The 27,365-nt window shown below is 47.4% G+C and overlaps 1 protein-coding gene across 7 annotated transcripts in view; it reads right to left on the bottom strand.

Moving 5' to 3' along the window:
- CCDC60 (coiled-coil domain containing 60) overlaps nucleotides 1-27,120 on the bottom strand; it is a 208,678-nt gene extending 181,558 nt beyond the window's left edge. For all 7 annotated transcript variants that reach the window (XM_077159974.1, XM_077159970.1, XM_077159976.1 and 4 more), the window contains exon 1: nucleotides 26,532-27,120. In XM_077159974.1, coding sequence (XP_077016089.1) covers nucleotides 26,532-26,621 — 90 coding nt within the window. In that variant the 5' untranslated portion in view covers nucleotides 26,622-27,120. The remainder of the gene's footprint in view (nucleotides 1-26,531) is intronic.
- Between the last annotated feature and the right edge of the window lie 245 nt (nucleotides 27,121-27,365).

Below are 27,365 nucleotides of genomic sequence, written 5' to 3'. Positions count from 1 at the left end.
CCTTTTGTTTGTATGGATTGCTTCTACGTTGTTCACTTCCCTGGGTGCACCAGTGACTACCTCTGAGCTTGGGAAAGTTGGCTAACCTCTCTGTGCCTCAGTTTTCTCATCTGTCAAATAGGGATGATAACAGCATCAAACCATTTGGGATGTTTTCTTCGTGGCCACCTTTGAAGAGCAGTGCAGCACACTGTATTTAATATTTTCATACGCTTAAGCCTCACAGGCACTCAATGGTATGGGTATGACTGTCCATACGAAGAACGGGAGGCTCTGAGATCCCAAGTAACTGATGAAAGCCTCACAGCCAGGAAGTGGCACAGCTGGGATTCGAACCCAAGGCTCTTAGCGTCCCCAAACCTGTGTGGCTAACCACGGCATCACACTACCTCTGCAGCCTGACTCTTCTGCTGGCAAGTCAGCTTCTCACTACTCAGTCTTAGGTGGGCACTGGTGCTCTGCCAGGAAGCCGAAAAGAATGATGAAGTTCTCTTCATTTCCTTCAAAGAAACCTGTCTTTCCTCAAAGAGAGCGAGAAAGGAATTGGTTTAAGTTCATTTGGAATTCTGAGTTCATTATCCATGTACTTAAAGCCTGTCTAGATGAAAAATGAAACTTGAAAAATGCAGTCAATCATCCACGTGTTTGGTCTCTGCAAAGTCAAAATGGGTAATATTTTGGAAACACCTGGATGGGCAGAAAAGGGGCTAAATCCAGCTTTTATTTATAAGAACTTATGTAAATGAAGGGGGAGCCAAGACCCTGAGAGGGGCAATGCCTTGTCTAAGGTCATACAGAGTTTTGACGGCAGATCTGGGATGCAAACTCTCATCAGTCTGGTTGCAAGCTCAGCAGGCTGTTCCCCTTTGCTGAAACTGCCTGACACAGAGCCAGATACAGAGTCCCCTGTGAACAGGCCCTTGGGACCAACTTCTCAGGATAGAGCCTTAACTGACAAGCAGGACTGGGCTGATGAAAACCCCACCATCACCTGCAGATGAGGAAATGTCGGCTCAGAGAGGTTAAGCAACTTGCTCAGGGTCACACAGCTACGGCTGGGGTGGAGTGGACTGGAACCCAGCTTTCCTTTGGGACAACTACACATCACCATCTCCCCTTAAATACCATCCTAAAACCCACAATTGTTTATTGAGTGCCTGTTATGACTGGAAAGGGAATCGGAAGAGTATTCCCAGCTCCCCATTTAGCATTAGGGACTCAAACTTTGCTCCAGGGCTGGGTCCAGGTCAGCCACCCAGCCTGCATCTCAGACATTCCTCAAGACTATGAACTCCCCTCCCCGAGCCGTACTCACTCTGCAGCTTAAAACCTGACTTTCTCCCCTGCATCCCATTCCATGTTTCCCAAAATTCAGTCTTTCACAGACAGGCATAAATTTTTTGTGTGTGGTATCCATATAGTACCTATTTTAATATTAACATTTTCTTTACATTGACATTAAAAATCTAAAATTTTAAGTGTAGACATTAGCCTCTCCCTCAGCAACAATATCCATGAGACTGTGGATTTCAAGTGCTCGTTCGAGTATTCTTAATGCAGTTAAAATTAACACATGATAATTAAAACACGAAGTGGCTGTGCATGTAAAAATCCCCCCCCACCCCGCACACCCCCGTGGCCTGTGCAGAGCCGGCCTGGGTGGGTGTGAAGTCGGTGTCAGCGTCAGGACACCTCTCAGCCTGGACACTCTCCGATGGCTGCCCAAGCCCGCAACACTGAAGGGGAGAAGGTTTGGAGCAGGGCACCTCCTGACTTCCATGAGGTAGGGGGTCCTTCCCGTGGCAGGCAAGTCGCTAAGATTCTGGCAGATGCTGACTTCTGTACTGATTTATGTTCCCCTGACACCCCGGAGGCTGTGGCTGTTGGTGGCGGGGGGGGGGTCACCCCACTTCTCGTAGTTTAGGCATCAGCTCTCATCCTCAGATAATCCTGCAAGGTTATATGCCCTGACTTCAGAGGAGAGGGCTCAGAGGGGCGCGAGTGGGGAGCTGAATGTCAAAGCCCAAACTCTTAACTGTACTTAACTGCCAGCCTGACCCCTGTCATGATGCCACCTCCCACCAGGGATCAGGACACCCTGAGAGGGGCTGCAGCTCTTGGGATCTTTCCAGAAGTGAGGCGTGGAGGAAGGTCCTGCAAAGGTTCTGCGATGGGAGAGGAAGAAGTCCAAGGCTATCTCTTTCTTGAGGTCTGGGGAAAAGCCTACTCCTGAAGAAATGAATGGCCCAGCAGTCAGAAGGCCCCAGGGCTGCCTGGAGAACTGGATGGATGCTGGGGTTTGTTTTAGGAAATACAAACAGCATCTTACGAGAGCCTCTGAAATTCCGACAGAGGGAAAACCAAGGCAGAGCAAAGCATCTTGTAGAAGATGTTATCCCTATGAGGGGTGGACCTGGGATGCTAACCCAGCTCTGACTATAAAGACAGTTGTTCTTCCTGACACACACGTAGACTGAGCCATTCATTCATTCATTCATTCATGACAAATTTTTATTGAGCAACTGCTCTGTCCAGGCCTTCGGTGTAAGTCGGGAGGTACACTGGTGATTTGGGCTCTGGGGCCAAATCCCTGGAATAGCCTGGCTTTAAATCCCTCCTTCCCCCATCTCCAGTGGACACGGGCATTGTTCTGGGGCCCTGGACTTTTTATTAATCATTCCAGCAATTCATTGTGCTGAATGAATCTCTTGAGCTTGCTCTATAGAAGGAAATCGATTGTCCAGCGATGGCTGTTCAATGAAGAAATATGAGGATGTCTCAAGGAACAGAATCAGGTAGTTGGGCCCAGAGTACCCAACAACTGAGGCATTTGAGTTCCAGGACCCAAGACAATCAGAGGGCTGCACACATATTTTAAACCAAGCTTTGGGGTTTAAGTGTTGCCACCTCATGCCCTCGCCACGTCCAGGTTTACATGGTTATTCCTGAACTTCGGGTTGAGGGCTGATGGTTGGGGGTCAGAGGTGTCACTGAGAGGAACAGCAAATAGATTCCGGACCCTGGAGTACAGTTTTATAGAGCGGTGTTGAAAGAAGCTTCTCTCCTAACTGTGATATGCGCTTGGGATTGTCACCTCATAAATGAGGTACAAGGTGTCACCTTTATGAGGCACTTCTTTTCTCAACCCAACATGAACTGCTGGATCCGCTCCCTAGCCTAGGCGAGCTGCGCAATTCATTATCATGACAACCCTAGCCGCAGGCCCAGACCGGGAGGCACCGCCAGGGTCCAGAGCATTTGGCAGCTTTGCCCAGAACCTAACAACGAGGCATTGTTGCATTTGATGTGCTTTCCTTAATTCATTACCGTACACTGGGGGCTGCAGAGAAATTGGCTTTTAAAAATGGATTGCATTGTTTGGAATGATTGAGGCGCAGGAGTGTGTGTGTGTGTGTGTGTGTGTGTGTGTGTGTGTGTGTGTATGCATGCGTGCGTGCGTGTGAATCGGATACCGGGCAGGTTTGGGCAGGTTGAGTGAAAACTTCCGCCGAGTCTGGTTTGGCTTTTTTCAGTGTTCAGCCGGGAGGCATGTGCTCCCATCTCCAGGCCTACTTACACGTATTTCTTGTCTGGCCTTTGAAGGTATTTAAATCTGAGAGTTTAGCTTTTCAGAAATAGAGGAGGAGAGGAAAATCCCTAACCCCAGGCACTCACTTGTGTCCCTGGAAGGTCTTTGCGTCTCCCCCCTCCCCAAATAGTCCCCCAAACACACCATCGCATCACATTCATTCATTCAACCACCTGCTCTATGCTAGAGTGCCAGGAAAGCAGTGGGTGGTGGTGACTAACCCATGGTGGTGGCTCCTATGTGCTGGGTGCCGCTTCGATGCATTAACCCATTTAACATCTTGCTAAACCCACAAGGTAAGTACTATTGTTGCCCCATTTTATTGATGGACACTGAGGTTCAGAGAGGTGGTGTAACTTGCCCGAGGCTGCACAGCTAGTGAGTGAGTCCACATTCTTTACCACCACTTAGCTGTTTTTGTGGAAAGACTCCTTCCCTGGGAGTTGATGCTAGCATTCAAAGATTCGTCCAGCTTTAAACTCCTGCCGCCCCATGTATCTCAACCCCACTCCTCCTTGTGCAGATTTAAGGATACAATGTGCTGCAAGCATTTTTAAACCCAATAAAACGGGAGCACTCTCCCTCCCTCCAGGAATGCCAGTTGTCAGCCTTTAGCTTGTAATTTTCACCCCTTTCAGGGCTGCAAGGGGACTTGCTCTGAGATGAGCCTCAAGGCCTCTGCACTGCAAATTCTTTTAAAATATACACCGCGGGCATCTTTTTTCTCCAAATATGGTGACATCTCAGGCCTGGATTTAGCATTCGTTTTTCCAGCGGGGACAAGGAAGGCCCCATATAAGGTCATGCTGGTGCAGTTTTCATCTCCGACTATGAGCCTGCCGGCCTGGTTTTCATCTCCCTGGCTCCTGGTCCTGCAGCCATGAGTTCCACCAAGCACGACTCATTGATGCGGCTGGATGTTGAGACTTTACCTTTTCACAGTTCTTCATTCTTCATCTGCCACCAAAGGAAACAGGTGTCTGTCTGTCTTTCTCTCTCTCTCTCTCTCTCTCTCTCTCTCTCTGTGTGTTAATTGGGAAAAGCAAGAAGGAGGACAACGAAAGGAGAGAAGGAACTGCAAAGGGATAAGGTTAACATGGGTAGAGGAGGAAAAATAATTAGAAGAGATTACAATTGGAGTATTAAAACGGAAAGCACGGGGAGGCTGGTGTGAGCCTGAGCACAGCGCCACGACCCCGGCCACGTTGATTAAGCACGGGGGAGTCTCCGTGGAAACCCAAGCTGGGTCCAGCCATGAACGTGTGTTAATTGCACGGACAGCTGAGAGCTGGGAGCGGTGTCCAGGAAGAGCAGGAGGGAATGGGCTCCACTGGCCCCTTCGGATTCCCAAGTCAAGGCTTCCTTGTCGCCGATGTGGGACCTACTCTCGGGGCCTTTCTCTGGTGGATGCAAACTCTCAGCTCCCGAGTCTGAGGGTGTGGCTCCTTCCCGCTTGGCGGACAGTCCTGAGCCCCCCCGGCCACCCCGCCCCTCCCACGGGACCCCCACACAACTCAGCGACAGCAGGACTCACTGCTGGCCCCGGGGTCCTGGCTATGCTGCTTGTTAAACGTTTTATTTTCACCAAATAGACCATCCTCAGCTGCCACCGGACAAAGGGAGGCCTGGTGAAGCAGCTCGGGGTTGTATAAAAAACGCTGAAGTGGCAGCGCAGGGGGTCTGAGAGCAGGCAGTCTTGCTCCCGAGCTCACACCTGACCTTAACCCCTGCATCGCCCTAAACTTCCTCAAGGCCACAGTAAAGGGCAAAGGTGGGACGCTGACCCGGGCCTGCCCCCTTAGCTTGTGTGTGCAAACGCTGAGACAGACAGTTCGTTCTGCACTGAACAACATGTGAAGCCCCCCATGCTTCCGATGCAGAGTCCTGGGGCCTCGGGGAGTGTGGGATTATCACAGAGGGAAGGACCCAGAGGGGGAGGGGCCTGGCCTGGACAGGGAAAGGGGAAGGTGGGCCTACGGGGCTACATGACCTTGGACAAGTCTTTTAGCCTCTCTGTGCCTCCAGTTTCCTCATCAGTAAGTGGGGGTAACAGTCCTTAATCTTTAGGGCTGTTTTGGGGCTGAGTTAATCTTTCTAGAGGCAGTTAGAACAGTGGCTGGCACAGGTGAGGGTGCCGGCAGAGTCTCCTGTCGCTTGTATTGCTATACAGGAGACGTCCTGATGGCTGGGTCACTGCAGGCCATACTTGTCCCGAGAGACCCTCACTGCCCTACTGTCCCTGCCCTGGACCCCCACCTCTCCTACTCATTAGACTAGGAGAAGGGACACATGTCGTTTCAGGGGGCTCAGCTCCCTCTGACTTCTTGGGATTTCTCATGGAGTCTCCTAGCCAGGGCGCCGTTTTCTTTCAGCCTGGGAGTGGGGGGGTTTCTCGGCTCCTCCTGTTTGGGGAGGGGGGTCGCTTGCCGTCCGGTGCCCACCCCATCCCCGCTCTGCTCCGCTCCCTGGGTGGTGTGCACGCAGGGGACGGCCAGGGTTAAGAGCGAGGGATCCTGTGAAAGACAGAAGGGGCGCCTGGCCTCATGCCTTTGGGCGAGTCACGGAACTTCTTTGGTCCTCATTTCCCTTGTCTCTAAAATGGGGATAGCAGCACCATCTCTGTTCTGAGGCTGCTGCGAAAGTAAGACGCCCTCACACAGGCTAAGCGCTGTGCTGCCGCCAGTGGACCGCAAGCTCGCAGTGCGTTTCAGTTATTCCCACCGCCGTGGGGTCGGGACCCAGCTGGGGGCGGGGTGGGGGCAGCATGTTTGACACGCTGTCACCTCTGCCCCAGGGCCCTCCACATACTTCTTAACCAGACGGTGGTCCCTGGGGGTTGGGAATTTACCCGAGAGAGACGCCAGCCTGCAGGTCTCCCGTCAAAGCGGGTCTCCGCTGTCATGCCCATCATGTCCAGCTAACAACACCTACTTCCATGTAAGAAGGAAGAATCACACGCAGACAACACCCACCAGGAAAGCTCACAGCGCAGCTCTTGTTGTTTGCACGGAGTTCCCTGCTCTACTGCTCCCAAGAGTGGGATGTTAATTGGCAGCTCTATTTACCTTACTTGAGGGTTAACTGATATGTCCCCGTGCCCTTTAGTTTGTAAACACCTCCTGGTATTTCTTTGGTCTTGGTTTCGACTGGCTTTCACCTCTGACCGTGCAAAAAAACAACATCTATGTTCATATAACATCACATTGCAAAGGCAGAATGGATAGGATTTGATGAATTTGGCAGTGGTAAGACTCGTTGTTGTTTTTAAGCAATGAACTAAATGCAAATAAGGAAACAGATAATGAGTTAACGGGTTTCTTTTTCTTGGAAATGTACCCCTTCAATAAGTATTTTTATTTTGGTACCTGTTTTGAGCCAGGGCCTTGCAGATCCTTCTTTAATCTGCCCCTTTTCTTTCCATCTCTCCTGCAAATGATCTAACGGGTCCCTCAGCAGGTGGTCTCCAGGCATCTTCCTATGGGAACTTTGGAGCTGACAGCTCTGGGTTCGAATCCTGATACAACCACGGACTGGGTCAGTCGGGCAACTTTTCTCACCTCCCTGAAATCTCAGGCTCCTCAACTGTAAGGTGGAGCTAATACAACTTCTCGCGGTTGTTCTCATGATTAAATGAAATCGTATTTTTTAAATGCCTCTCATTCTGTAGATGTTCTCAGGTGCACGAGCTTTCTTCTGCCTTCCACATCTGCTGAGTTTTCTACTGCACCCCAGAGCCTGTGTCAACCTTTACCTCGCTCACTCCAAGTCCTCCGGGGATCTCATCCCAAATGCTTTTCCCGAAGCCATGGATGAAACGAGCCCTTCCGGTTGCTTTCACCCACTTATTGAATGGATACGTTTCCAAGAGTGCTGTAGGATGTCGTCTGTGGTTGACATTCTGCAACACTCACCACTCTTGAAATTACTTGTTCAACTTGCGTCTCCCCCCACAAGGCTACAGCTGACACAAGGGCTGGGGCTGGGCGCCATTCACCATGGTGAGCATCAGTGGTAAGACGCACTGGCAAAACACTCTCAGCATTTTGGATTTTAGAAAGGAAGGAAAACTGGAACCAACCCGGATGCTCATCAACAGGGGACTGGATAATCTCCCGTGTACTCACACAACAGAACACAATTCAGCAATGAAAGGGGAGGAACGCCTGACAGCTACAGCCACGTGGATGAGTCTCAGGAACCAGACACAAAAGGATCCATCCTGCACGATTCAATTTGTGGGGAATTTGAAAGCAGGAAAAACCAAGTTTCTAGTGACAGAATGCAGACCAGCAGTCGCCTGGGGCTCAGGGTTGGAGGAGGGGATTGACCTCAAAGGGTCGGGAGGGAACTTGTGGGGACCCTGGAGCTGCTTTGTATGTGGATTGGGGTGGTAGTTACGTGGCTGCAGGCACGTGTCAAATCTCATTAAACTGTCCACTTAAACTATGAGCATTTCATTCTATATAAATCATACCTCAAAACATTGATTTTTAAAAGATTAATGAATAAAACAGAAAAGAAAGCAAAAGTCATTTTAAAAGGAAGGAAGGAGGGAGGGACAGCGGGAGGAGGGCAGGAGTCCTAGCTTGAGTTCCCTTCAAATTGGAGCTCATTTCATATTTGACCACCAAGAGGGTTGCAGCAGTTAGGGGAACTCACTGTTCTCAGTGCAACAACAAGGGAAAGAGCAATTTCAAAAATCTGTTTACAAAGATGCTGCAGATCTGTGGAAGTAACAAAAGACAAGATGAACTAAAATTCCAGAGAGGGAAGAGGTCTTCCTGGAAATTATGAAAGCCGTAAGACAAGGGAATGACATCTTTAAAGTGCTGGGGGTGGGGGAACCACGTGCCCCTCCACAGTTCTATATCCAATAAAAGTGTCCTTTAAAGATGACAGCAAAATAAAGACATTTTCAGAAGCACAAAAGCTGAGAGAATTTGTCACCAGAACACCTGCACTAGAAATATAACAACAGGTCTCCAGCTTGACGGAAGTGGCTCCCAGATGGAAACATGGACCTTCAGAAAAGAAAGACGAGCACCAGAAATATGGGTGTAAATAGATATAAAGTTGATGGTTTGAAGTAATACTTTTAACTATGCTATGGGCTTTATAATAAATAAAGGGAAAAAACACCAGCTATAATTTTTTTAAATGGATTTTTCTACTTCACGAAATATAAGAACTTTTGTTCATGGAAAGGTACCATTGAAGGAGTAGAAACACACTGGGTGAATACATATACAAATGACAAAGGACTTATAATCAATGTATATGAACAACTCCTACAAATCAATATTAAAAAGACAGCCCAATTAAAAAAGAAAAAGACAGGGCCTTCATGAAGTGAAAGAGAAATCCAAATACCCAATAAACATACAAAAGCATCCTAAACATCACTACTCCTCAGAGAAATGCAAATTCAAACCACAATGAGATATCACCACACTCACAAGAATGACTAAAATTAAAGCCTGAGCTCCGGTGAGGCTGAGGTCCCCACGTGGGAATGCTGGTAGTTTCCAATAAAACTAAATATCTATACCCGATGATGCGAATTTAGTGACTATGTTGACCCCAAAAACATGTAAAAAGATTTCCAAGTAGCTTTAAATTCATAATAGACCCTCAAATGGAAACACTTATATGTCCTTCGGTGCGACAATATATAAATAAATTACGTGTTCACACAGAGGAGTACTATGCAACAATAAAAAGAACAAACTAGGGACGCATACAGTGGCACAGATGACTCGCAGAGATACAACGATGAGCCAAAGAAGCCAGAAGCAAAAGGAGAACGTGCGCTCTCGCTTCGTTACATGATGTCAAGAATGGGCAAAACCGATCAACGGCACAGGAAGCGAGGGCAGTAGCTGCCTCTGGGCGGGGGTGGTACTGGTTAGGAGGACACTTTAGGGAATCTTCTAGGCTGATGGGGATGTCCTGTTATCTTGGTTTACCTGGTGGTTATGCAAGTATATAGATAAATAAAATTTAAATGTGCTATCACTGAAGATTTAAACATTTTACTTCATGTAATTTATACCTCAATTTAAAAATAAACTCCCTCTCAATTCCTTCTCACACCTCCTAAGGACAACCTCTAAGTCCTTCCTAAATAAAAACAAATATAAACCTGTAGAGAGATGGATGTGTCTACTGATCATATATAGACAGATTATTAGACAGACAGCTATGCAGAGATTAAAGATTTAAATTAAAATGGGATTATAATTAGGGTTAGATCTGTTTGCTCAGGAGAGCCTTGATTTATACCTTCTGTCTCAATGTAATTAGTTATTATCATCTCCTTTCACGCTGAAAAGTGACTGGTTTGGACAATAAATTACATGGCCAGACTCATGCTGTACATAGCAATCACCCTTTTCCCCCACTGAACTATACATAATGACCATCTTTCTGTGTCTATACATATGCACTATCGTATTCATTTTAGTGGCTGCATAGTATTCTGTAGTGCGCATGAACATATCTTATTATTCGACTCTCCTATTGGCAGACCTTCTAGGTTGTCCCCAGTTTTTGGATAATGCGATTAAGGCTGTCAGAGTACACGCTTTCTGTATTTGGCTTTTCGGTGTCTGGCCTGCCTCCTTTTGATCAAAGCCCACGGATTTTCTTTCCAGGAAGTACCCGTCATCATCCTGAGCGCTGGTGGCCCAGGTGTGGATGAGCCTCACCACTGGGCTCCATGGACAGGCACTATCCAAGTGGGCAATTTAGGGGAGAGGGCTCTTGATCATTCTTTTCTGAAAGAGAAGCTTCTCCCCCCCCCCCCACCCCCTGCTGTTACTAAATCAGAGAAGCTTAAACCTGGAGCTGCTGATAGCCATTTTAGCCCTCAAGAGATCTCTTACCTTAGAATGAAACCGTGACCAATGGACACAGGGGCAGTGAATACAGATAGGCAGATTCCTGCTAACTTTGCCTAAGCTCCTGGATCCAGCCATACCTGAAGCCATATTCCCTAGCGTTCTGTGTCATGTGAGCCTCTGTTTGAGCCTCCATTTCTTTTCTTTGTTATTCTTGGCTTGTGCAAGTTGGAGGGAGTTTCTGCCACTTGCAAAAGAAAAATTTCTGACAAAATACAACTGTGATAAGCATTCTTGTGTGTGTATGTACATATATATGTATATATATATCCTTGAAAACAGTAATTATTGGAGTATTTCTGTGGCATTAACATCTAAAATTTGAATGGCTGAATAAAGAGTCTTAATATATTTAAAACCATGCTCCAAAAACGTGCAGATTTTCATTTCCATCTACAGTGTTTGACAGTGCCAGTTTCCCGACACCCGGGAATAGATCTTAAATGTATGTAACGTTGGAAAAATGAGCAAGAGACTTGAATTGGTACTTCACAAAAGAGTATATCCAAATAGGCAACAAACCAATGAAAAGAGGCTCAACCTCAACAGGCATTAGAGAGACATAAATTAAAGCCACATGTGTTACCATTAAATACCCATCATGTTTTGATTTGCTAAAGCTGCTGGAATGCAACAAAACAGAAATGTGTTGGCTTTTCCAAATGGATTTATTAAGTTACAAATTCACAGTTCTAAAGCCATGAAAATGTCCCAGTTAACATCAACAGGATGATACCTGGACTCTGAAGAAAGGCTGCTAGCGCCTGGGACACCTCTGTCAGCTGGGAAGACACGTGGCCAGCATTTGCTGGTCCTTGCTCTCGGTTCCATTGCTTCCAGCTTCTGATTCCAGTGGCTTCTCTTGTGTCCTGCAGGTTTTCTCTTAGAGTATGCAGGACATTTCTCTCTCTGAGCATCTGTGGGGGCCTCTCTCAACTTCTCTGGGGGCGAATTCTGGATTTCATCTCTTAACTTCCTTTGGCTCTCTCCAACTCTGGCTCTTTCAGTTTCTGTGGGTCCCAGCTTAGCATCTCCCAGAGCATTTCTGTCTAAGCTCTCTCTCTGTAAGCTCTCTTAAAGGTCTTCTGTAAATGTATTAATACCCACTTCGAATGGGCAGGATTACATCTCCATGGAAACAATCTAATCAAAAGACCCTACCCTACCACAGGTCGACCTCCAAAAGATGGGATTAAAAGAACATGGGCTTTTCTGGGGATACATAACAGAATCAAAGCAGCTCACACAAGAATAGCTAAAATTAAAGACCGATCACACCAAGACTGACAAGGACGTGGAGCAATGGAAACTCTCATATACTGCTGGTGGAGTGTAAATTGGTACAGCCATCGTGGAAAACTGTTGGGAAGCATCTTTACTGAAGTTAACCAACTGTGCACCCTAAAGCCAGCAATTCCACTCATGGGCATATAACTAGCAGAAATCTGTACGTTTGTACAGATTTGTACATGTACTAAAATCATTAGTGGCACTTTTGGAAGAGTCCCCCTACTTCTCCCTGTCCCCACGAATGAAACACAATCTGAAGTCCTTCAACAGGTAAAGGGATGAATGGATTATGGAACAGTCAGAGAATAGAAGGCTTCTCAGCAGTGAGAATGAAGAGATAACAATCACATCCCCAAACATAATGAACATAGTGTTGTGCAAAAGAAAAAATAAGAAGAAGCCAGATCCAAAGGAGTACAAACTGTATGATTCCATTTACACAAAGTTTAGAGAACAAGCCAAACTAATCAATGGCAGGAGAAGCCAAGATGGTGGTACAGTTGGGGAAAAGGGGGGTGGTGGCTGGGAAGGAGTCTGGGGCAGGTGGGGGGTTCTGGTAATGCTCTCTATCTTGATTCTGGTGAAGAGGTTGCACAGACGTGCTCGCTGTGTGAAAATTCAGCAAACTGAGCACTCACATTCGTGCACTTGTCTCTAGCTATGTATCTTACACTTCAACAAAATTCTTAAAGGCATTCGACTTAGAACAGTATTATTTGGAAAGACTCTAATAGAAGAAAAAGGCTTCAGAACGCACAGGCAAATGTGAGAAACTGCAAAATTGGACCTGACACAAGATATTTCAAAGATGAGAGGCCAATTCTTCAGTCCTTTGTTACGAACCCACAGTGAAGTTTCTGATACATTTTTCATTTGCATTGCAAGGAGCTTAATCTCTGGACAGACACAAGACTAAAGTGATAAACCAGGAAGTACTAAGGAGATAAACGCTTTGGAAACTTTGGGGGAACTTCAACCATAATAACTGGATGTTGATATTTCACTGGGAAGAAAGAGAACTCTGGGCACATTCTGTACTATTCCTTGGGGGAAAATGTCCTAAAAATGTGGTAAAATATTTTTGTGCATGGCCAAAGTCCTTAGGAAGGACATTAGATGGGTTGGAGGCTCTAGGAAGTGAAGTTCTGCCTAAACAACTATGCTTGCAAATGAGTACAGCATCTAAGGAAACCACAATTTCTACAGAGCACTGGTGAGCTAAGGTGCTCCAAGGAATTTCACCAAGATGGCATGGAGAGTATGTCCTCAGAAGTGGCCGGACTTCTAGAATTTTTGCCAAAAGACTTGAAGGCAACAATGAGTGGAAGCTTTCCAAAGATGCCAAGAGCAATACCTTTTAAAAGGGATCTGTACTGTTCAGGGCACGTAGAGATTCAAGGAGATAATAAGTCCACTATCTGGGAAAGAAGGTAAATTCATTTATTCAGCAAACACTGTGTGTTTCCCAGGAGCTTAACTGGAACTGTAAGCGGCGCATAGTGGGTGTGCTGTAAATAGTCTGTTGGATGAACAAATGGATTCGAAAGTCCTTAATGGCAGTCCCTGCTCCAGTGGGACCCAGGGTTAGTGACACGGCCTTGCCAGCAGGTGTGTGCTGAGAGGTAGGGCTGGGGGATCCCACATGGCTGGGAAGGGAGGAGAAAGCTTCTGGAAGGGGAGAACTTCCAGAGACTAGAAGTTTGATAACTCAAGTTACCAGGAACCTGCAAAGATAAGAACTATCTTTACCTCCTTTTGCAGATAAAGAAATTTAGGCTCAGAGATAGAAGGCGATGTGCCCAGGGTCATCCAGCTGAGACGTAAGAGAAAGGACTCCAAAGCCAGCAAGTTTCCATGGCAGCCTCCTAGCCTGGATGCCTTTCTGGGTTTCCCGGGAGTCCATGGTTCCGAGTGGTAGGCCTCCTGCCTTTCTGGGTTTATCGGAATCGGGGAGCTCTGTTGGTCTACATCGTTGAATCTGCAGCAGCGGAATGCTGGTAAACCCTGCTTTCTGCCCAGCTCCCCCCTTTCTGTCTTGAACCTGCGGGGCCTTTGTGGCACCAATGCTTAAAAAAAAAAAATTGTTTGAGGCCAATAATAGGGTTTGTTGAGAACCAGGCTTTGTGAAATGAGGAAATTAGCTGCAGGAACGTTGTGTGCTCTCCACTAATGAGCTGTAACTTGATATCAAGTTATTTATGAAAACAAACTCCCATCCATTTGCCTGAACCCTCGTGCTCTCTGTTGCAGCTGGAAAGAAAGCCTTCCTTTCCTTTGTCCAAGCTTAAGGCAGACCTTCAGAAAATAGCGACTGAGGCTGAAAAACCCGACGGTCCCTTAACCGAAACAGTAGGAACTGTGGTCCTGTCGTTTATAGCTGGAGACATCCCGCACACACTCCTCTTTGGGTTTAAAACATTCCCCGGGCGACTCTGTTATCCATCTTATCTAACGACCTGCTCCCCTAAAGTACACGGATTACGGAACAGGTGCATTACCACCAGGGCAGGGGAGGGGCGTGAAGGCAACCACCAAGGCTGCGGACCGGACTGCTTAGGAATGGTCCAAAAAGCTGGCTTCCCTTGGTGGCCAAGGGGCCAGGTGAGCGAGGAGTTTTCTTTTCTTTTTACAAACTGATGAAATTGCCATGATAATTAAAGAAACTAAAAGGAAGCATAGGATGACCTAAGAAATATTGTTGGGCATCATAATAAAAGGGAGGGAGAGGGAGGGAAAGGAGGGAGGGGAGGGAGAATGGACAGGGAGGATTGGGTGGAGGGGGAGGGGAAGGGGGAAGAAACAGAGAGGGAGGGAGGAGTCTTTAAAAGCAAGCTTCCAAACCTGCAGTGAAATAAAAACTGCTTTCTGGGGAGTGATCAGTTTTCATTCCAGGACCCAAGGCTGGCTGCCTGTGGGGCGTCTGACCTCTGACCAACACCCCCCAGTCTCTACTCCTGCCACAGATTAAATCAGGGTCTTTCAACACGAAGTGGCTTTCTTTCTTCACAGGCAGATAAGGAACAAAGCAGTCTAGCTTTCTTCGAGTTACATTGCAAAAGGACTATACTCAAACAGCAAAAAAAAAAAGGGGGGGGGGAGAAAAAGATCCTTGGTTTTGTGATTAACCATGAAATGGCTGCACTTGGTGTGACTTCTGTGGACAGTGTGACGTCCTTCCCAGAACTGTTCCCATAAGGAGTGATGAGCTCTTGAACACTTTGGCAACTATAGAGAGATTCCTGCCGCTGCTGCAACAAAGTACCACAAACCAGGTGGTTTAAAACAGTAGATATTTATTTCCTTGCCGTTCTGGAGACCAGAAGCCTAAATTAAGATGTCAACTCTCTCCCACGGCTCTAGGGCAGAGGCCATCCTTGCTTCTTCCAAGCTTCTGCAGTTTGCTGGCAGCCCTCAGCATCCCCTGGCTTGTAGCTGCACCACACTGTCTCTGCTGTCGTCCCCTGGCCTTCTCCCCTGCGTGTCTCCGCCTCTGTGGCTCTTCTCCTCTTCTTAAACAGACGCAAGTCATACTGGACTGAAGGCCCTTCCTACTCCAGGATGACCTCATCTTAATTACATGTGTAGCAACCGTATTTCCAAACAAGGTCACTTTCTGAGCTATTGGGAGTTAGGACTTCAGCAGATCTTTTTTGGGGGGGAGAGAATTCACCCCCAAAACAACATCAAGGATGTGAGTTGTACAGGCATGGCCTAGAACTGAACTTGGAGACTCCTGTAAAATTCAGGTGTCTGTGCCTTCCTCAGACCAGAATAGTGTTTGTGAACCCGCTGGTACTCTGTGAGCCCACAGCAAATGGCAGGGTAACAGGACGGACTCACAGATAGGATGGCATGAACTGGGGAGCTAAGTCACCACAGGCATCAGACTCAAAATGAAAGGGAGATAGGCTGGTTTGATGCTTCGTTCTCCACCTTGACCCAAAGGAAGGGACCTCCGTGGGATGGCTCAAGAGGCTGAACTGTGACCCCTGTGGCTGGGAGACTGGGGGACTCTGACACCCCTTGGAAGACCAGAGGACAGAGGCAGGCTGGGGAGGGTTTCTGGGCAGGGGATGGAGAGTTGAGGCAGCTGGGTCAGGAAGGGTGCTTGTCTTCAACACTATGTCAAGGGTGGTTGAAACGGGACCCAACGAGGTCTGGGAGACCCCAGTGTCATGAGTCGGGGTGGGGTGGACTGTTGGGAAACCAGAATCCAGAGGGGGTCAGATTGAGCTAAGCCCAGCGAGATGAGAGTCATCTATGATAGGACCAGTAAGAACTTTCCTGTGCTCCCCCAAACATTAGAAAGCTAAGGAGTGACGGGAGGGCAGTGAGGGACAATTTTTATGGAGAATGGAAAGGGCACTTCCCACACCCTCTGCCCAGGTGGCAGGTGACCCACCTGAAGCTGCCCTTAACCAGGAGGGAAAGCAACCTTTACCTTGAGGGAAGATTGAAGTGTTGCATAATATACGAATGGGTTGGCTGGGCACTTTCAATGTCAGAATTGTGACTATTTTTTAGACTTAAAGAGATGGTGAGACTGGCTATCACCGAAAGGCAAGCAGAAAAGGCTCTGGGTCCACCGAGGTTCCATGCTAAGGGCCTGAGAAGAGCTTCCCCCATTGAAAATATCTAAAGGGAGCAACAAGGGACAACCATCTGTGCTTTGATTAGATCCAAGGCTATGTTCTAGTTCAAGGAACAGGTTACATTTGAGATTACTGAACTTTCAAAAACTAGGATGGAGGCTTCAAGAGGTTTTGGGCAGTGGGCTGGAGTGACTGAGAGTCCTGTGGAATGCTTATTAGATGCCAAACTCAGGGGCTTCTGGGGTGGTGGACTGACACGAAGTCTGGGAAGATGGGTGGGGTATCACTGGACCCTGGACTTTGACCCTGGCGAGTGAGGACGAACCAGAAGTGACTAGCCTATAGGATGTAGTCAATCTTTTCTCCACCTCCCAACACCCTTATTTCTGCTCCTCTTTTGAGAGAGAGGGCATTCTCTTACTCAAACCACCTACCCCAGAAAAAGTCAGGCTTGCCTTGTTAATCAAAGCAGCATAATGGGGACTTCACACCTGACCAACTTGGGTTTGAATGCCAGATGACGCACCAGCTAGTTGTGTGACTCTGGTCAAGACATAACCTCCATTCACCTCACTTTCCTCACCTGTAAAATGGAATGAAGATGGGAGGGCGGGCCACGGTGGCTCAACAGGCAGAGTTCTCGCCTGCCAGGCTGGAGACCCGGGTTTGATCCCTGGTGCCCACCCATGCAAAACAAAACAAAGTGGAATGAAAAGTGCTTACCAATTAGCATTGTAGGCTGAATGAAATCTGAAAATTCACATGACAGCTTCACATGGCACATGGTATATAATAAGTACTCAACTCACAGTACCAATTATTTCTATTATCACTCTTGTGGCTATGTAATGCATCACTTATTTATTTATTTTTAAACACTGACATCATTGTTGACCTTCTGGAGCCTACAAAAACATGCTCCATTTTGCTATTCCCAGAACAACCTTGAGAGGATAACAATTCATCAGGACATTGATTTTTCTCAATACTGTACTTTCTTTCTTTGATGAAACACTCACACTGGCATTAAACACAACAGAATGTACGGTGGTTGGGGAGCACATAAAGCACGCAAAGATAATATGAATCACAAATCAATCTCAGTTATTGTTCTGGACCCTGCCCTTAATGGGCATTACTTTGAATCTTCACGAGATTAAACGAAAAGTGAGAAAAGTCGGCATCAGAGAGGTGAAGCAGCTAGCCCAAGGCCACACAGCAGGCAAACAGCTCACACACCCTGGAACAATCCTATGGACCGCGTGCTAAGTCCATCAGCCCTGTGAGTGTGAGTTTGTCTAGTCAACCAAGGAAACACCAGCATCGTGCTCTTACTGAGACCATTGAAATGCCACGCCTTGGAATCGAAGACAAAGGGTGTGAGGGTTATTTGTTGGCTTGGAGCAGGGAGAGGAAAAAGTGAGGGGGATGGGGAGGGTTCCCACAGATCCTGCAGAATGCTCCAACTCCCACCAATGTCCCATCCCCAAGGAGGATGCCAGATCCACGTTCCTGCGGGTTCCTGCGGGTGCCTTTGTACTTGTCAACAGGCCTTGCTTCCTGAGTTTTGAGAAGCCTCTTTCAAAATGTCTAAAAATATCAAAGCAGCAGTTTGATTAGTAGAGGATCAGATCAGCTGATAAGTAAGAGCAGCAGAGATGGCAGGCACATGCGCTAATTGCCTTTTGGGCATTTTCTTCAAGGGCCTCTCGGAAACGAAACATTTTAGTCACGTCCCTCTTTTGGCTGCGTTTGCCTGAATGCATAAAAACATGATCAGCATGAGAGTCATCATCTCTGGAAATGTCAGCATTTAAATGTTTTAATTCTTGATATTTGGGGACCGTTGGCTTTGACCCGTAAGTGAAAGTACTCAGAGCTAACATTTAGTGAGCAATTACTCTGCGCCAGGTACTTTTCTCGGCATCGTCCCATCGATCCTCACAACGGCCCTACGAGGCAGGATCCGGTATTTCCATATGAGAGATGAAGAAACTGAGGCATGGAGAGGAACATGCCTGAGGTTCCATGGCAAGTATTCGGGTAAAGCATAGGAACTGCCATTTGGGGGGCTCAAAAATAGTAGAATACTGCCAGTTTCACAGGAAGGAGCAGTTTGACCTGACAGCCCGTGTTCTTTACCACCAGGCCATACTGGCTTCTGGTACCTGACTCAGTGAGATTTTCAGACAACTGAGTGAAAATGGATACAGCTCCACTTATTATTTATTTATCCAGTGAGCTCATGTCTCCCCACCAGAATGTAAGCTCCACGCTAGAGAGGTCTTTTCAATTCCATGGTATCCCCAGTGCCTATCACGCTATCTAGCCCAAATGCAGGCAGCCAATAAATATGTGTTAAATAAATTCATGATTTTACTCGGATTAGACTATGGGCGAGGCATATGCTGGCTGCTGGAGACTGAGAGGTGCACAGGTTGCTGGGGGGGGGGGATGGACACCTAGAAAGGAGAAGGGTGGGTGTCGTGAGAAGTCCTGGATGCTGTGCAGTCACAGACGGGCATCGACACAGCTTGCAGAGACGGGCGACTTCTAACCTAACACCCAACGGAGTGAGTCCAGAGGGATGCGGGAGGAAAAATGCTTGTGGCAGAGAGAGAAAGCCTATGTAAAGGTCTGAGATAACATGGAATGTTCCAGAAACTGTAAAAAAAAAAAAAGTTCAATGTGGGCAAAAGGTGAGCAGAGTGGGAGGGAGCAGCAGCCCACTGGGCGTGTGTAACCGTGCTTGGCCACACGGGCACGGTGACTCAGGACGCTGGTGGCCCAGGTTTTAAGCCTAACAACCACAGAATCAGCCTGGGAAGGAGACCCCAAGGAGCTGTGGGCACCTAGTGTTTTCATGGTGTCCACGTTTCCTGCACCTCCACCTGGCGGATAAATATTTGTGGCCCTTGTCTAGATGGAGGTGGCGGTCGCCTGAGGGATGCGCGACTCACAGGGTGCACTAGTGGCTCAGTCTGCGGCGCTGCCCTCGGTCCTCAGCGAATCGGCAGCAGGGACCCAGCGCCAGGCATCGTGACGGGCTCTGGGAATCCAACCGTGGGCCACGCACGGTCCCTGCCCTCATGGAGGGCCAAGTCCAGCAGTGGATTCACGTGAATAAGCAGGCAATTTTCATCCAAGTTGTCGGATTATTGTTATCTTGTAGACAATAAAACGTTCAGCAGGTCAGAGCTTGGAGTCAGACTGAATCCATTTAATTCGCTATTCACCCAAACTATTCAACCCAATTAAGCTGTTTACGATTATCAACATCTCAGCCACACGCACCCCAGGACCTCACCCATCATCAGAGGGCCTGTCTTCCTCCCCCTGTTATGTAGCAGGTTTTGCCAGTGTATTGACCCTGGATCAAAATATGCCTTTCTCAGAAATGTGACTCTCATTAGAAACGGCTTATAAATCTACATTGAAATGAGCATTATTTAGAAAGATGACTCTCGGCCACTGTCAAGGTTTTTTGGGTTTTTTTTTTTTTTTGTACCTTCTTAGCTGTGTTTCCTCTGTCAGAAAAGCTTACGAGCATATTTTAGCAGGAGATCAAGAAAATGAAAATGTCCTTTCCATGTCTGTGGTCGCATTCTTGTTTGCATTGCCGACAGCTAAAATTGCCACTTTCCTTCTTCTGTAAGAGGATTTTGAATATATTCTTTAAAATACACATCAGGAGATGCCCCTTATAAAGAGTATTTGTCTACCTCCCTTTCTTACTGCAGGAACCAGCATGATCCTGAGAGTACAGGCTCCCTGTATTTGGCCAGTGCTGCATTCAAATCCTACGTTCATCGCCTGCTCATGTGGGTAGCCTCTGGGCAAGTTACAAAACCTGTGCCTCAGTCCCCTTATCTCTCTGGCTCTCCGTATTTCTGTCTCATTGTGTCTGCTCTGCAGGATTGGGGAGTTGACTTGAGTAATATTTGGAAAGCATCGGGTGCATAATTCATGCTCAATAAATAGTAGCCACTTTTGTTTTCTTCTTTCTAGAGTCACATAGCAAGGATGGAACCCTGAAATTAATTACCAAGTTAGATTTCCTGAAGAAACCAGAAAGGTTAGTGATTTGTCCGAAGCCACACAGCCCAGGGAGTAGGACAACTGGGATTATAACCAGGTCATCTAACTCCAGGCGGGGGCTATGCATGCTCTACCATCTTTCAAGGTTCCAGAAACATCTTGCCATAGAAATCCAGACAGGATTTAACTCTTTCAGGGAAGGTGTGTTGAGAGGTACCTCTGCGCTGCTCCCTTCCTGTGAACCAGCCGGACTGCAGATCCTGGGATCAATCCCAGGGAGGATGGGTTGCCTTTAACGCTAATTAATGGATGCCTAGGAGACAAAGAGGCCAAGATCTACTTATCTGAGTCCTAAATGAGCACCTGCTCCAGGCCTAACCTTGCTGGGTATGGGGGGATGGCAACCAACAACGCAGATACGCTTTTGTCCCCTCAAGGAGGCTCATGGTCTCCAAGGAATGTACCCTCTGAATAGACAGTGATATGTGGGGAGTGTCATGATGGGGAATTCCATGGTGTGAAGGACGCGTGAGACCTAGATTGAGAGGGGACGGTCGGGAAATCTTCCCTGAGAAAACTACCCAGGAACAATGATGATGAGCGCAGGTGTGTGTGTGTGAGACACGACATATTGAAAAAATCCAGTTTGGCTCCTGGGTAGAGACCATGTGACGAGAGAAGCAGGAGAAGTTGAAGTGGACAGGGACCAGATCAGATGGGGCCTTTTAAACCTCATCAAAGGTATTAATCTTAATTTCGAGGTCACTGGGGCGCCGGTGCATGGTTTTAGCCAGGGAGACGGCAAAATCAGGCTTGCATTTAAAGAGAATAGACTGGAAGGAGGTCAGGTTGAAGGTGAAGAGCTCGGTAAGGAAGCTCATGGAAATGTCCAGGCTGGAGACAGTGCCCTGGGCCAGCTGGTGACCTTGGGAAGAAGGTAGTGGCCGTAGAACACCGGCATTAAAGCAGCTGATTAGGTGAAGGCGTGACACAGAGGGCAAGGTCTCCACCTGGACCACTGGGCACGTGATCGCATCATGCAGGGAGGGGCGATTTCACTCTCCTGTGGGCATTCAATCAGGGGAAGGTGTTCAGGGCCTCAGTGGTCTGCTCTTCTCAGCAGGGGAGGGATCATTTTGGCCCCTCCCCCAGGTTGGCAGCATTTGGGTGCTGCTCCACATCCAACAATCCACGGGATGGCCCCCACGGCAAAGAACCATCCCACCCAAAATACCAATACACTGAGGGTGAAAGACCCTGCTCCGCCAAAATCTTTTTGGTTACTTAAACCTTTGGTGGGAAGTCATGGAGCAAAGTGCTCCCTGATTTGACAACCACTGGGGACAGAAATGCGCATCACTTTGTGGACAGAGGAGGAGAGGTGTGAACAGACTGAGCTGCTGGAGCTCTGCAGGGAGCATGTTGACAGGCAGGAGACCAAGAAAGACCCTGCTCCTTGGGAGAGAATGATAGAGCAACCCCCCACTCTCCCATGTCCCCCCCGCACACATTGGAAAACAAATCTGAGCACTTTGGCTCAGTGGCTCACAGCATCCCAAGTCTGCATCCACCTGAAGGCCACGATTTAAATCAGATGGTTTCTCTCGACATCTCTTCCTATGACCGCGCTGGTTTCTACCTCTAAGCTCCTCTGCGTTGTTTACCTTTCTCTTTGGTCATTCTTGTGTGCCACCTCAATTCGTAGTTATTTATGAATTTGCTCCCCAAGAGAAATATGGGCTCCCTGAAGGAAAAGTCCAGGTCTGACTCATCTTAGTGTCCCCCAAACGGCTGTCACATGGTAAGGGGTTCAATATACGTATCAGAGGGTAGCCCTGACTTGCATTGTTTTCTGTTCCTTCTGCCACCAAGCTAGAGCCCACTGTGGGCCCCTGCAGCCCTTCAACAATGCCAAACTCATCCCAGAAACCAGCCTGGCCCTCTAATCATCCCATTTTTTGAAATCCAGAAACCCTGAGGCACTTCCAGGCTTGCAAGCAGAGCGCCAGCCCGGCTGATTTTCAAGTTATTAACTAAAACCACCAATTGCATAAATTTCACTTTAGGCAGAAATACAGTGCGTCAAAATTGAGCCCAGCAATACGTTTTCTCAGCAGAGTTTGAAAACAGGAATTTAGAAGGGAGAATGCCACCATCTCCTGATAGAAGCTGTCCCATTACCAACGATTATGATTTTGAATGTAGCTGTCAGAAAGAGCGCTGAGAAAAGCACATCGGTTTGTTCAGTCCAAGAAAGGTTTAATTGGCTTCTGTCAGATTTTATGTAAGTGCTACTTGCTGCTGAAACCCCATATGGATCCCTGCAGCTTTTGAATTTAGCAGCTGACGGCTGATTCTTCAGAGGCTGTGGGAATGCTGCAAGGGGTTTAAGGATAGGTCTCTTTCCATAGTTGTGTAAGGACTTGTCTAAAACAGTTCCTAAGCTCCCTGCCAAATGGTGGAAACCAATGGGGGTTGAGGGGATAAAGCTGGCGCATATTCCACGAGCTCACCTTCCCCTTTAAGGGATTCCCAATAAATTTTTTTTTTTTCACTATCCAGAAGGGTGTCCCATTTGCTTGCCTATATGCTATAGCCACAACCCCTACTACAGCGCTTGGCACATACTTGGTGCTCATTAAATACTAGGTGAATGAATTACACATTCCCTCTAGAGCCCTCTTCTCTTCCCCCGGCTCCCACAGCCCTCTGATGGGCACTGCTGCTGTTCTGTAAGGTACCATAATGGGGAAGAGAGAGCCCTTGAGATTTCCAAGCTGTTGTTCAGGAAAGGGGATGCCTTTCCTTTAGGATTACTCTCTACCAGTGTGTTGCTTGGGACCCCCAATGTCTTACAGAGATTTGTGAAGTCATTTGTACCAGTCACTGCTGGGTGGTCAATCCAATGTGCATCTCCTATACTGCCTCTCCCTTGCCCCTGCTTTCCACACCCACAACAGATACCCACTTCTCCTGCCATCTGTCTAGAAAAGGCAGGTGACAGAGTTCTGGCAAATGAGACAGAAGCGGAAAATGAGACACATAAAGACCTTTCCTGGAAAGCCTTTGCTTTCCTATTAAAAGGAACAGACACAGCTTTTACTTCCTCTTCCTGGTGGAATACAGATGTAATGCCTGGAGTTGGGGCAACCATTTTGTGACATGCAGGAGGAGGCCAGGCTGGCCCTGTTAGGAGCCCTAGAACCAATGCCAGCAGTTGGCAACCTCCAGACATCTACATGAAAAAAAATAAATTAATATCTGTTAAGCCACTGCTTTTCAGTTTTCCTCCTATTTGTAGTCTAGGAGCCTGCAATTAGAAAGAAAGTTTCCTCATTGACATGCAGGGCAACCTTTTTTTTTTTTTTTTTTCCTTTCTCAATGCTATCTGGTTCTCTATGGGATTCAAATATGAGTAACGGGACTGGGATGAGACCCAAAAGCAAGCGACCGCAAACGATGCTCAGACACACCCATCCTTTTCTCTGATTAGGGTTTTTAATTGGGTCAAGCATTTTTGCCATCAGGGTGAACTTTCACTCGCAAAATGTTTCATCCTTATGCAAATATACACACATCAGTCCTAAAAATCGTTTCAGACTTGTTTGAGTCCCTTCTACCCTTAAGCTGGGACCTTGTCTCACGAACTGATGGACCCCACCCTGTTGCTTTACAGTCAGAGAGCTTCCTCTAGATTTCATATTTGGGCGGGCCACTTCTGCAAAATGGTGGTGGCAGCACTCAAGTCTAGCCAGAGATGGGGGAGGAGCCTAAGGAATGATAACCGCTGTCCCTGCTCACTGGGGGTCAACTGTGTACCAGGAACTGCACTCAGGATTTCACATGCATTGTTTTACTTAATCCTTCTAAAGACCCTATGCAGCAGTCCCTGCTATTAGCCATTCCATTTCATAGAACCTCACTAGGGAATGTGGCAAAAGGGAGATTTCAACCCAGCTTTGTCTGACTTCAAAGGCAGAGCCCCTAACTAGTCATGAGACTTATTATTATCTAATCAGCAAGACTCTTTAAAGCACGTCTTCTACATTCCCACCTCATCCCACACATACACACCAGACCCGCTGTTGAGCAGCTGCCTCTTTGCAGATGGGACACGGAGCTTGTTTCATTTTGTCCAGCGTAAAGAAAGTTACTACCACTTTCCCTGTGTCAGGAGGTAATGAACATGTCCCTTTCCCAGCACCCTAATTTGTCATGGAGGGGAGCCAAATGTCACGGGACCCACAATTAGACACAGCAAGATTCACCAAGCCAAGCAGTACAAGTCCAAAGCACTGGGGTATAAAGAGAAAAAAAAAAAATCCAACCACTTCGAATTCTACAATCGTCTAAACCGGTAACCATGGGCCAGAAGGGCTCCTCTGAGAAGGGAAAGGATCCATTGCTGTTTTCCTGACCTATGTCTTGAATGATACAAAAATGAAGGTACAGCCAGTTGGGATTCTTCAGAACTGAATCTCAAGGGGTCATTAGATCTTTTACTTTTTTCAGGGTAAATAGTGATTCAGGGCAGGCGGGTGTGGTCTGAGTGATTAGAGGCCAGATAAGTCACCTGGTACTGAGCTCACTTCCAGCCATGACTGCTGACTCACCACAGCCAGGCATTTACCTCTTCAGGCCCCAATTTCTTCTATCTGGATAAGGGAGGTTAATTATTTCATGTGGAAACTGTCTATATTGGGAGTTAAGGTTTCTCTCGTGGGGGAAAATCTTTTAAAAATACATTCGTTCTCCTTTTCCAGGTTCAATATTTGCAAAATAAATGAAATAATAATGTAATTAAAATCTAGGGAGTGCCAAGAACTGTCCTAGGAGCCTTGGCATAATTAACTCATTTATCACTTACAGCAATCCCCGGAGGAGATACTGTGATATACCCATTTTACAGATGGCATCCACTGGCATAGAGAAGTTCTGCAACTCGCCCAAGTCATAAGGTGGCAAGAGGCAGATACTGGGTTCAAACCTCTGCTCCCAAAATGTCAACCTTGCTCCTTATTCTTTCTCTCATTTTCTCCCCCCACCCACCCCCACCCCTCTGCTCTGTTGGGATGCTCCATCCATTCAGAGGGGGCTGCTCTGGATCCAAGACATGTTTGGATAGCTTTCTGAGATGAAAGGAGGTACATGAAGATGGCCTTTTGTAGAGTGATCTGGGCCCAGCAATGAGGTTGTGTAAAGATGTGTTAGTCTGCAGAAGAGATAGGCTGGGAGCACTTTGGGCTACCAGGAAAAGCACCAGCGAATCTTAAGCTCTCCTTTGTTTACGGGCCAGGACCTCCTTCCCGGGACGTGACTTTGAGCCATGAGACATGCCAGTGCAGGCTGGAAGTGCCCTTACGTCTCCCACTGTTCATTGACCTTGGCCAATCCATGGTAACCCACATCCAGAGTACAATAAGAAAAGCACATTTATATTTGTGGCCAACCCAGTTAGTATCACTTAAAACAGAAACACTAGCCTGCAGTTATTTAACACATGCTGATATTTCTTTGCCTTTCAAATCAACAACAGTATCTTACATCACATACAGAAACGGTCCAGCGCTGGCTATCTGCTCAGCATCACAGTAAACAATTTCTCTGTCTTCATTTAGCCCTCATACTATTTCTGCCTAGCTGAAGTTACTGCCCTAGTCTCACAGACACGAGGAAATAAAGGCTAAGAGATGCTAAGCAGCTTGTCTAATACCACACAGCTGGTGGGTAGCAAAGCCAGGCAGGCTTCAAACCCTGAACTCTGGCAGTCTGCAGGCTCTCTGCAGAGCCTTCCCCGAGCCCAGCGGATCTCTGAAAATAATTTCTGCGACGGCACACCTACAATTCATCTTAATTCTTTTCTGATGTTCTACAGTGTCACTGCCAATTTATTCCATCATTTTGGAATTATTGGCTAACAGGATGGCCCACCTCACGGTGCTGGCACGCAGTTTCATTTTTTATGGGAAACCAACCGTTGATAGCAACACAGATGTGTCTCGACAAGTTAATTACACCGTGATTCTCTCTTCCCCTGTCCCTTGCTGGTCTGGATGCTGATTCCCATTTCTCCTGTTCTTAAAAACAAGTTGGGTTTCAACAGACAGGACAGGGGAGACTTACCTGTGTCAGATTATCTGAGGCATAAAAGGGCCAGAGGGCCCCCAAGTTGGGCGAATTCTGCATCTTCTTGTTGGCTGGTACCTTGGTCATCTTTGAAGTTCTTCGGGCTGAGCCTGTGCCCTCCGGGGAAGGGTTCACCCAGAGTCTGCTAGGTCGGCGGCCAGAGGTGGGAGAGTTCCAGAAATTTCTGACTCCTAACTCTCAACTACAAGGACCCCAAAGGGGTTTCTGTCCAAAGAGTTATGGGAAGCAAGTGGTCTGGGTCTCTCACAAGCAGGAAGAACAAGTCCGGACTGGGTGGACTCAGGCAAGCCTGGAGTTATTTACTTTTCAGAAAGTTACAGTCCTTTATGAGCTTACCTACCCCTCTCCAGAAAGCTTTAATTTCTCTCCTATAAACAAAATAAAATATGAACTAAAAAAAATAAAACTCCACTGACAAAGCGTGAGGGAGCCCCACTGAGGGGCCCCCGAGTCCTCATCCTTCGACAACACCGGAAGAACCGGGAGCTAAGGTAGCGGATGCGGGGCTCAGCCGCCCATTGCCAGGGAGACCAAGCTGCGGTTAACTGTAAGGCTGGGGCCAAATCGGTTGCCGGGTAACGGGACGCCGTGGAGGGCTTCCCTATTGGCTGGGATTGGTGGGGGCGGGGCGGGAACTCGTCTGGTTTCCCCTCTCAGGCCTGAGGACCTGATCCTTCTTCTCCTCCCACTAAAAGCGACCCCTTCCTTTAAAAACTGCTTGTTCTGACGCTTACCGAGTAGTGATTTCCTGTGTTTGGGATGTGAAGTGTTAATATCCGTCTTCAGCCTCTCAATTACTTTAACTTGAGA

This window comes from Tamandua tetradactyla, chromosome 5 (genome assembly GCF_023851605.1).
Source record: "Tamandua tetradactyla isolate mTamTet1 chromosome 5, mTamTet1.pri, whole genome shotgun sequence".
In the NCBI taxonomy this organism is placed as follows: Eukaryota; Metazoa; Chordata; class Mammalia; order Pilosa; family Myrmecophagidae; genus Tamandua; species Tamandua tetradactyla.
Note: the sequence above shows the minus strand (reverse complement) of the source record. Positions and strands in the feature narration are given on the sequence as shown.